This window comes from Taudactylus pleione, unplaced genomic scaffold, assembly GCF_031769625.1.
Source record: "Taudactylus pleione unplaced genomic scaffold, aTauple2 ptg000005l, whole genome shotgun sequence".
NCBI classification, from domain to species: domain Eukaryota; kingdom Metazoa; phylum Chordata; class Amphibia; order Anura; family Myobatrachidae; genus Taudactylus; species Taudactylus pleione.
The window spans coordinates 20,995,173-21,006,693 of record NW_028284408.1 but is presented as its reverse complement, the minus strand read 5'-3'; the positions used below and the strand labels follow the sequence as shown (position 1 = coordinate 21,006,693).

The following is an 11,521-nucleotide window of genomic DNA, read 5'->3' as shown; positions in this document are numbered from 1 at the left end:
ACACATAAAACCTGTTACCCCTAAATCCATGGGACACGAGCTGTTTGAAGTCTTGATACAAATGTTTTCTGAAACCCAGGCTGGCTACCATTGTGCTGTAGAACTTTTCTGTGCATCACGTCTCTGAGTATAATAGTCTACAATGGGTCATGGTAGGTTTTACCACTGAATAAGAAGTCAAGCTGCAATTAACACACAGATTGTAAATAAAAATAATCACACACAGGCGTTAAATAGTACTTCAGTCAGTCAATAGTGTTTAGATCCTTAATTTCAAGTGGAACTGAAGCAACCTGCAAAGTAATTTTTCCTTGATCTGTAGCTGTTCAGTGAGGAAATAATAAAATTATTATGTGTGTGTGTGTGTATTTATTTATTTATTTTAGTTCTGTCTTCCTACTCCCTGGATATTAACCGTTTCTCCTGGAGGAATACTTAGGGTTTACCCTGCAGCTAACTGAACGTGCTGCCATGATTGAGTTTAGCTGTGGGAAGCCCAGAGGGTGGATTTTCCTAGCAGCCTCAGGAGCTGTGCTGAAAAAATCTGCATTTTAACACACTGGAAACTCAGATCCAGCACTTTGCACAAAAATGGTTTTGGGCATGAAAGCGAGCTATTCACTGCCCTTAATTGAATTTCCCCCCTTAGAGGTATAGATGTGTCCTTACACATCTCTGCTGCAGTTGCACCAAAAAGCCCCTCTCCGTGCACAAAGTCCTGTGAGACTACTCGCATCGGGCATCTTTTTTGTGCTGAAAATGCATCTAAGTTGCAATGTGACTAGGACACACCAGCAGACTGTTACGATTATACGGATATATGACTAATAATGGTAATTTGCTAGACTTACTGTGGTTGTGCTGCACTGAGTGTTTTAGCTCAAGCTCCTGTAGCCTCCCTACTCAAATTGTTTCTTTGCCATCTATTACAGCTGGTGCCCACGCCATCATTTGAGTCTAAGCACAGGTGCATCTAAACTCAGTCTAACCTTCCCTTCTGTTTGGGTGCAAAGCAGGACCACCAATGACACACAGCTTAATGAGAACTGCAGTTTCTCCTGCTCATAGTTGAGGGAAAGGCAAAAGTTGTCTAACAGGTGCACTGTGGGAAGGTGCAATATATGAAATATATGTAAGTAATAAAATCTATAGAATGAATTGTGCAAAAATTAAACAAAATACTGAGCACAGAGTAAAAACAAACTGGCACAAGAACATAATTTCAATAATTTTAGAAAAAAAAGAAATTAAATGTTTCCAATTATCTTCAGAAAAGCATGTCCAGAGCTTGTGTGTGCTGTGCAAGCATGAGAGCCAAGCTGACCTATTTCGGAAGGCTTCTGATAGGAGTGTAAACACAGAAGAATGGCGCAGGTTTTTCAATATACATAAAACTAAGGGTATAGGAAGACTTGGCTGCATTTTAGAATGAGAAAACCATTTCAAGATCACACTAATTAAAACAACTCCACGCAGTCCTTGGCATTACAGTAACATGACACCACAATACATGCTGATTAAAAAATGATGATGGACCATACCATTTAAAAATTATTAACTTGTTATTATATTGTGCTCCAACTAACACACTTTTAGAGGATTTTTTTTTTTTTTTTTTTGCCACCTCTGGATACTTAATCCATTTCTTTATCCTAATGAATTCTGAGTTTTTCAGCCATGCATTTATATAAAGAAAAGTTTGTATCGTTTCTACAGGGGTTTTCTGGTTTCCCTGACTCGCCTTCAGATACCTGCGTTACAGTGTGACAGGTGTACCACCCCAGTAAACCTTCCTACTTACTGCGGTAACACAGAGCAGCTCTGCTGTGCTTTCCACATTGGATAGAATTGTACCTATGGCACACATCTACGTCATATAATAGGGTAATGGGAGTAAATAACTTCCAGATGATACAAAAGCATGGTTGAGAAGCACAAAGAATCAACAAAAAAAGGGATGTAGTCAGCATCCCAACAGTCACAATACAGACAGCGGCATCTTGATAAGTATTAGGGTCAGGAGGAGACTTAGGGTTAGGCTGCGGGAAGGGAGGGTAAGGGCTTACATAAATCTGTCAGGATTGTGACTGTCGGGATGCCGCTTTTGGCATTCTTACCGTCGGGATCCTGTACCCAACCCAAAAATAAATGTATAATAAAAATTGCATGAAGTACAATTAAATAAAAGCAATCTGAAAGTGGGAAAGTTGTGCATATGTTCTCGAGTCCACATGAAAAGGTAAAGTACAAAGAAGAAAAATTAGGACCTGGTTTGATTAAGTGATGTACAACTAATGCAAGCTAAAGCAGATCAGATGGTTATTAACATTTTTACACAAACTGTTCTGTGATGCGATTGTCCATACAAGTCATGTTCCACAAGATTTTACAAACACTTGTACAACGAATGCTAGCATTAGCCATTGTTTTTATTTATAGGATTACTTTTACTTTAAAGGTAATATTGTTCTTTTATATTTGGGTACATCTCAGATTACCATAATATGCAGAACAAGTTGGTAAAAAAAAAAAAACATGTTCAAAGTCTTCTTAAAAATTGCACTTGTCACACACGCTGGAAGCAGCTAAACCAATGAGAAGCTACCAGAAACAAGAGCCTCAATAATAATAGGTTAGTACACATCAGAATGCACGAGTCAGTGTACGCTAAGGTGATATAACCTCCCATCTCACATTCACCTACATATGCATCAGATGGGATGACTGCTGACTACGCACGTGAACGTGCGCACACTGTACGATGTGAAGCGATATGTCGTTCCAATTTGCCTGAAATGATGCATTCCTCATGCATCATTCTGTGTACAGAGCAAGAGCTCTTTAATTCATTGATAAAAGTTTCAATACTACAGGCATTGCAAAGTAAAATAATAAAAAAAGAACATGCTTAGAATTAATATAAATCAATCAAAAGGAAAGCCAGTGCGCACAAGGTTATAAGTTAAACATAGTCCCATTCAGTGTATTACAGGAAACAATAGATTTGCAGGAACAAAATAGTCACAGGTTGTTTTAGACTTAAGAAAACAAAAGTAAAAATGTAGAAATGATACGTTACGTTTCACCCAGATAATGTTTTCTATAAAAAAAAAAAAAAAGTTAAAACAAAAAAAATACTTAAAAGCTTCTTATTATAAATCCACAGACAGGTGTGCTAAGCATTTTACATATATATTAAAGGCCTGAGAAATAGGCGTGTACCTGGCCGTTCCTCTTTCGTGTGCATGTAATGTCTGCAAAAACACATCTAATAGTACACACAATATAACATGCACTAAATATGAAAGTGTTTGTGCTCACAATTGTTATTTGCTACTATAGAAAAAATAAAATATATAGATGACACTTAAGCATTAGGCAAGTACCTGGGTCCCTATCTTGGCACGTTCTGAAACACACTAAATAGTGTGCCATCTGTTATTTGTCAGGCTGGCATGGCAGCATTTACAGTTTGTTCTGACTTACATGGGCAGTTGAACATACTATCCTTCTCCCTGGATAGCAGGAGGGCGTCCCACCATTACCTTCATGTATCTGGGCTAGTTGGCTTGTACATGACAACATGCCAAACGCCTGCAGTGTATCCATGGCATGGAGTGTGGGCGACTGTCACAGCATCGGTATAAGCGTCATTACTAATAATGGAGTATGTTCATTTTCAGTCCGCTATTTAAACCATAAAATGTATATATTCAAGCTGAAATATTTCCAGTGTCATTTCTTTCCTTTTAATTCTTTGTTTCCAGATCCTGTGCTGCACTATCTACACAAGGCAGCATACTAGCTACAGCAATATATACTGCTCATGTCATTGTACTATCACGTACTATAGGGCACAGAATGCTAAGGCAGTAGTATTAAATTCATTAATAATTGTCCTTTGGGCTCAGGAGAAATCGTGCACAGCATTTAAATAATAATTATTCAAGTATGAAATAATGACACTATTAGTGCACGTTAGGGCTATCCCCATTGTGGCCACAGGATTAATGTTCCTTCCCCGGGTCTATGTTGGAGTTTAGGATCAGGCTGCTGTCAGTATTGATGAGTCCCTCTCCTTGGGAATTGTGGACACTTTTTCATTTAGACCATTACTGAATGGGGAATGATAAATCAAGTATGATTTTGTATGTGTTAATAAGCATTTACAGTTAATGTAACAGTGACAGAATGTAAAATAAATGGTTTATGACAATCAATGAAAGAATATAGGGATGAAGCAGCTACATAGCGCAGCGGCAGTCGGGGGTCTCACTCGTCTTCTTTCTTCTCGGGGGGCGGTAACTCCTCTGACTTCTGCTTCTCTAATCTCTTTCTTGCAGATGCTGTAAAATATATATATACACACATATAAAAATCTTTATAAGCATTAAAGAATAAATCTGAAAAGACATATCCAGCAAAATATACCCTGCGTCTCCTCTAGAAAGCCTGTGTGCTATACTGAAGGCTAGATGTGATTTCAAGGCCCAGGACTAATAGAGCTCAGTGTTTTATCTACCACTGACAGTAGTCTAGTCACCATAGTCCCAGTATATACTGTAAATGGGTGTACATCTCTTTCCTGTATAAAGCCTGCAGATTGGATGTTGGTATCTAACATGGGGTTAGAATAGGGTGAGATAGAGGAAGAGTATCAGCTGTGATTAGAGCTTAACATCACTGTGCATCATTGTGCTGTGGTCAGTAAGTAACATGTAATATGGAGCCCATGTACCAAGCCGTCATGCTCTTATCATCTAGATTTCTTTCCACAAATATAGTTTTACACTGGACGCAACTGCAGCTTTAACTGATCCACCCCGAGTGTCTGATGCTTCCAGCCGGAGATCAGTTCCAAATACCTGCACGTGGGAGAAGCAGACTGACCTGCCATCCTTTGTCATTATAATAAGTCCTGATAGGAGTGGATAAAGCTACATAGCATTAAAAAAAAAAAAATTGGCACATAATGTACACAGGCTTGTCCCATTGGTTATTACCTGTCGCTGCCAGTATGGTCAGTCTTTCCCTTCTATACAATGTCTGCTTGCCCTGATAAGCCTTTTACTGCCCTGCCGGCAATAGTGGCTAAATAATATGTAAAGCTCTCTCAATGCATAACAGTGTATTGGATTATAAAACACCCTTTGTATAGAGAGCTGCCTTCATGGCAAGAATAAAGAAAAGACACACTGAATAATTTTACATCAACAGATGCAGAAAAGTCCCAAAGTCAGGGAGAAGGGCCTGCAATGCTGAGTAGCAGCAAATTGTAACTAACACAGAACCTACTGTATATCACAGGCAAAACCAGAACATATAATCAGTATAGCACATCTTTATGAAAATTATAGCTTTCACCATCATGTAGCTTACATGAATCACCTCACTGTAATTGAAGTTGGCTTTGCCTGTGTGTGTCCCGGTTTACCCTGACTGTACTGTCAAGTTTCTTGTTCTGTCTTGTCAGCATGTCCGCCCAGTCCATTGCTGTTTTGTCAGTCTGTATGGCCTGTTTAGAACAGACAGACTAACAGGGGTATCTACTATATAAAAGTGCTAAGGGGTATTCTACTATATAAAAGTGCTAAGGGGTATTCTACTATATAAAAGTGAAAATTTGTCGTGAAATTTTACATACGAGCGTATTAAAACACGGTGGAGGCAACTAAAAAAGTTTGAAATTGAAATGAATTACTGTTAATTTGTAATTAATGAAAAACCACAATTTTTGCATAGCATTCGCCCTCTACAGGTCAGGTACGGAATTACAAAAGGATTTAGCTTATCTACTATTTTTTCTTTTCTATCTTCTCTACTATATAAAAGCGAAAATGTGTCCTTCTGTACTTCTGTCTTTCTATACAAATCCACAATTTACAAGCGAAGATCGTGACATTTTACATACGAGCATATTAAAACACGGCGGAGGCAACTAAAAATTTTAAATGGAAATTAATTACTGTTAATATTTAATTAATTAAAAAACCACCATTTTTGCTGGACGCTCATTGTGGGGCCTCATGGCACATGGGTAAGGCCTTGGAGCAAGCGTTTTCTGTTGTCATGATCTTGATGTTTATTATCGAAGAGAGCTTTAGCAGGCTTTGCCAGCATTCTCAGCTCTCTGACTATACCAAATTACGCAACATTCACTTCTTTCTTCCAACTGTGTCAAAAGGATGACTTTGCAAGGTCCCTGCTGTACTGTGAGTTGCCAAAATATTACACATGGAATGCTTCTCCCAAAGACTTTCTGCGCAGAAAACAGGGAGTCGCTGTAGATGGTCATCCTGGTATCAGAGCAACAGAAGCTCTTGGCCGTGTTTACACTGTACATCCTACAAATTTTGAATGCTTCTATCTCCAAAGTTTGCTTTACACCGTTACAGGTTTTACTTCCTTCGAAGACCTTAGGACTGTTGATGGGGAAGTTTGTCACACTTTTCGTGAGGCCTGTCTAAGGAGAGGTCGGTTGGAGGATGATGTGTAAACAAACATTCTTAAAATCCTGGGCAACACCGGGTACTCCAGCTAGTATTTAATAAAGTGCAGGTTTTTAGAAGTGGGGATGTTGCCCATAACAACCAGATTCTAGCTGTTATCTTCTAGAAGGAGCTAGATAAATAAGTAGAATCTGATTGGTTGCTATGGGCAACATCTCCACTGCTATAAACTTTAGTAAATATACCCCTAAGAGTCTAACAGGACAAGCGCTAGATAAAGAATTAGACAGGACAGGGACCAGCTATCTCTCCTCAGTATTTCTGCCTGTCCTGTCAGTTTCTCCAAATCATGTTTTGCAGCTATATCTACCAGTCGTCTGTCTCTCACAGCTCATATTGTATGTATGAGGTACAGTATGCCCCACCAAGCTTCACCACAGGCCCACTTTCTATTTAATAATAGCATTACAGGAAATATTGTTTATGCAGGTATGCTTAAGTCTTCTGCAAAATGAATTTCTATTTTTGATTCTACATGGAAACAGACATTTTCTATCCTGTGGCACATTAAACACAATCGCAACTGATTGACAGATGGAATCCTCTCTGCAGATTCACCTGTGATCCTTCCAGTCTTGCACTTAACTTTCATATGCTGGTGGAAAATCTGCTCACCCAGAAGTAACACAGTTGTCAGACTTATATAGTTTGTTATAACTTGTAATACTTGTTTTTCTTATATTAAAATGCCTGCTGATATTATTACTAGAGATGAGCGGGTCCGCTTCTCCGAGAACCGGACTCACCCGAACATAGGGGATCAGAGTACGGCTCGGGTTTTCCCGCCTAACTCTGAATCCAAAACGAGGCAAAACTTCATCACCCCGCTGTTGGATTCTCGCAGGTTTTGGATTCTATAAAGGTCCCGGTGATCGGCACCATTTTCACTCCGGCTGTGTAGAGTGAACAGTACAGATGTGCTCTACTCTTCTCTGTTGTTCAAGGGTGCAGTGTTGTCAGGCTGGGGCTGTAGTACATAAAGTAGGGGGTGCTGCTGTGTCACTGTTGTCCTGTCAATCAAGGGGCTCTGTTCTTATCCGTTGTTCAAGGGTTTAGTGTTGTAGTTGTTCAAGGGTGCAGTGTTGTTGGGCTGGGGCTGCATTATATAAAGAAAGGGGTGCTGCTGTGTCACTGTTGTACTGTCAATGAAGGGGCTAGGACTGCAGTTCATAAAGGGGTGCTGTGTCATCCAGGGGTGCTCTTCTCCAGTGTAAAAAAAAAATCAAATTTAAAATTATCATTCCACAAAAAATTATTAAAAAAATATTTTTTTTCTTCATTTTTTTTGTGTGCGCGCTAGCTATGGTATTATTGGTCGGTGACACTGCCGTTTATCATCCACGTATTTGTGACTCTGCAGGTGGTCTCTCCGCACTCTGCAGGGGTGCTTTGTTGTCCATAAAAAGGTGCTGTGTTGTTCATCAAGAGGCTGGTGCCTCGTCCAGGGGTGCTCTTCCCCAGTGTAAAAAAAAAAAGTTAAATAAAATTAGCGTTCCACAAAAAATAAAAATCTTTTTTTCAGGTTTTTTTTTTTGTGTGCGCTAGCTAAGCTATTATTGTTCGGTGACACTGCTGGCCAGACCACAGTTTATCATCGATGTATTGTGACACTATAAATCGTAGTGTAGTGTGTTATTCTTATTCGTGAAAAATATTGTGACAGTAAGTGGTAGAGCAGTGTTTTACTCATAACAAATCTTGTGATACTGTAACACTGCACTACCACTTAGTGTCACAAGATTTTTTTATGAGTAAAACCCTGCGCTACCACTTAGTGTCACAATATTTTTTCTGAATAAGAAAAGTATAACACTGCGCTACCATTTAGTGTCACATTTACTCATAAAAATCTTGTGATACTGTAAGTGGTAGTGCAGTGTTATTTTCTTCATAAAAAATAATGCAACACTAAACGATATCGCAGGGTTTTACTTATAAAAAATCTTGTGACACTATACTTAGTGTCACAATATTTTTTTATGAATAAGTATAACACTGCGCTACCATTTAGTGTCACATTTTTTATGAAGAAAATAACACTGCGCTACCACTTACAGTATCACAAGATTTTTTTATGAGTAAGTGGTAGCGCAGTGTTATTTTCTTCATAAAAAATGTGACACTAAATGGTAGCGCAGTGTTATACTTTTCTTATTCATAAAAATATTATGACACGGTAGGTCATTGATACCACAGTGTAATATTTACCCTTGGTACAAATTGACGTGTGTGCTGTACCCCACTTCATTCGTGTCTGTTGATATGGAGGAAAGCAGGAACCACATACTAGTGCTGGAGCTTCTGCCAGTGCCACCAGTCATGGCGATACTAGTCCATCTACATTATCTACTAAAGCCGATGCCCAAGGGCATACAGAGCTTAAGTCAGGGCATATAAAATCAAAGAAACAATCTTTTACAGTGGTAAAGAAAAAAAAAAAACTTCAAAGGGAAAATTATCTGCAGAAAGAATAAAATTGGCAATATGCCTTTCACCACTCGAAGTGGCAAGGAAAGGCTAAAGCCTTGGCCTTTATTTATGACTGGTGGTTCTGCCTCTTATGATGATGTAAGCCCTTCTCCCTGTAGACGTTTAAAGAGAATGAAAATCATTAAGGAACCAACTGTGCACTCAGAAATGTCACAAATCCCTGAGGAAAGTGTGTCGGCAGGTGCCATGTGTGAGCCTGACCTTTCCAAAACTGTATTCAAAAAGGAGCCTCCTTCCACCACTTGTGCGTCCACTGCAAATGTGGGGATGAGCAGTACAAGTCAACATGCTGACATAGAAATGAAGGATGCTTCTGTGGAAGTGCACCAGGATGAGGATATTTATGTAGTTGATGTGAATAAGGATGATGTTGAGGATGTGGTTTGTGTAAATCAGGCCCCAGTGGAAACAGTTGTTGCCCATGATCAGGAAAAGCCCATTGTCATGCCTGGGCATAAAACAAAAAAATCCACTTCTTGTGTGGAATCATTTCTACCCAAATCCAGCCATCTGTACCCGTTGTCATGCCAGAGTAAGTAGAGGTAGGGACCCCAACCATCTAGGAACCTCCTCCCTGTTACGTCATCTACAGCGCATTCATCAAAAGTGTTTGCAAAATTCTGAAACTTTGTCTTAAAAAGAAACAACAAGCAGTCCAGCATCAGCTAGCTCCCTTCTCTCTGCTAGATCAAAGCACCTGGCATCTTCACCATCAACACCTTCATCACCAACATCCTCAATCATGATCAGAAGTCGCCCTGCATCCAATTTCATAAGGCTAACTCAGTCCTCCCCTATCCTGGATTCCTCAGAAGAATCCTTGAGTGCTACGCCTGCTGCTGGGAGTGGATCTTCATCCCAGAAGGGGACCAGGAACACTACTAGTAGTAATTCTAAAAAACAATTGAATGTGAAACAATCCTTTGCAAAGGGGAGCAAGTATGACAGCAGTCACCCAGTGGATCACTTACGCCATAACATTTATTCTCGAATTAGATGTGCATCCGATATCCACCATTAGTCCAGTGGGTTTTAGACAGTTAATTGAGATCCTCTGTTCCCGCTACCAAATCCCATCTAGGTTCCACTTCAATAGAAAAGCAAGTCCCAGCTTGTACAGGGACGTTTAAAAAAATGTTATTGTCCTCCAAAATGCGTTGTACCCAATGTCCACTTAACCACAGATATGTGCAGACAAGTGGAACAGGGCAAATGCAAGATTACATGACTAACAGCCCACTTGGTTGGTGTACTCCCTTCAGCGGCAGCATCTAAGAAAAAGCAGCTTATTCAGAGGCAGGCTACTCTGTGTATAACAGGTTGTCAGCAGTATGCCTCTTAGTGAAACCACTTAGAAAGTCATTGCTAAATGAATTACCCCGCTTGGACGCTCCTTGATATTTGTGAGTTCTGACAATGCCACTAGTATTGTGAAAGCATTACAGCTGGGTGAATTCCAACACGTCCCATGTTTTGCTCACACTATTAACTTGGTGGTGCAATTTAAAAACATAAATGACAGGGCCGTGCAGGAGATGTTCTCCTTTGCCCGCAAAATCTCTGGGCATTTTTGCCATTCAGCAGGTGCATGTAGAAGACTGCAGCACCTGTAAGAAATGTTGAATTTGCCCTGTCACCAGCTGAAGCAAGAGGTAATTACGAGGTGGTACTCCACCCTTTATATGCTTGAGTGGATGGCTTTTTGCTGTTCCTCCATCCAAAGCTACACAACGAAGTATGACATAGGAAGAGGAGGGCGGACTGTACCTTACTCAAGCTCAGTGGAAAATACTTGCCGTGTTGTGCAGAGTGCTGAAACCCTTCAGAGTAGTTACTTGTGAAGTGAGTTCAGACACTGCCAGCTTGAGTAAGGTAATTCCCCTCATTAGACTGTTGGAAAAACAGCTTGAGAAACTGAAGCAGGAGCTGAACTGAAGCGATTCCGCTAAGTATGTTGGGCTTGTAGATCAAGTCCTTTATTCGCTTCGCCGGGATCCAAGGGTTGTCAGGATCTTCCAATTGGAGCAATACATTTTGTCGATCGTGCTCGATCCTAGGTTTAAGTCATACCTTGTGTCTTTCTTCCCAACGGACACAGATCTGAAGAGATGCAAAGAGCTGCTGGTAAGCAAATTGTCGCCATCGCTGCATCACGTGCCACTAGAATGTATCTCCTTTAGTTTCTCCAGCAAGTGCGGCTGCCAGAAAAAACTAAACTTACCCAAAAAAAGACCCACTGGTGATGCAGACGAGTCAACACAACCAAGTTTTGACATCTGGTTGGGTCTAAAAGAATTGCCTACAATTAATGAGACCTCTCCCGTGACTCCATCTGATATGGTCACCATTAAAAGAATGTTTGAGGACTATTTTAATGGTAGCGCCAAACAGGCATGTCAGACAGTCTGTTTCACCACTGGCAGGAAAAAAATATCAATTTGGAGGCCCTTGCACAAACTGACTTTGCTTTACTTGCGCTGCCCACCCTCCATTGTGTACTCAGAAAGCGTTTTCAGCACAGC

At 40.2% G+C, this 11,521-nt stretch overlaps 1 protein-coding gene across 1 annotated transcript in view; it reads right to left on the bottom strand.

The window, feature by feature from the left end:
- Nucleotides 1-2,411: 2,411 nt before the first annotated feature.
- Nucleotides 2,412-11,521, bottom strand: part of RB1 (RB transcriptional corepressor 1) — a 262,129-nt gene continuing 253,019 nt past the window's right edge. Inside the window, exon 27 of the mRNA XM_088444859.1 lies at nt 2,412-4,346. Coding sequence (XP_088300985.1) covers nt 4,273-4,346 — 74 coding nt within the window. The 3' untranslated portion in view covers nt 2,412-4,272. The remainder of the gene's footprint in view (nt 4,347-11,521) is intronic.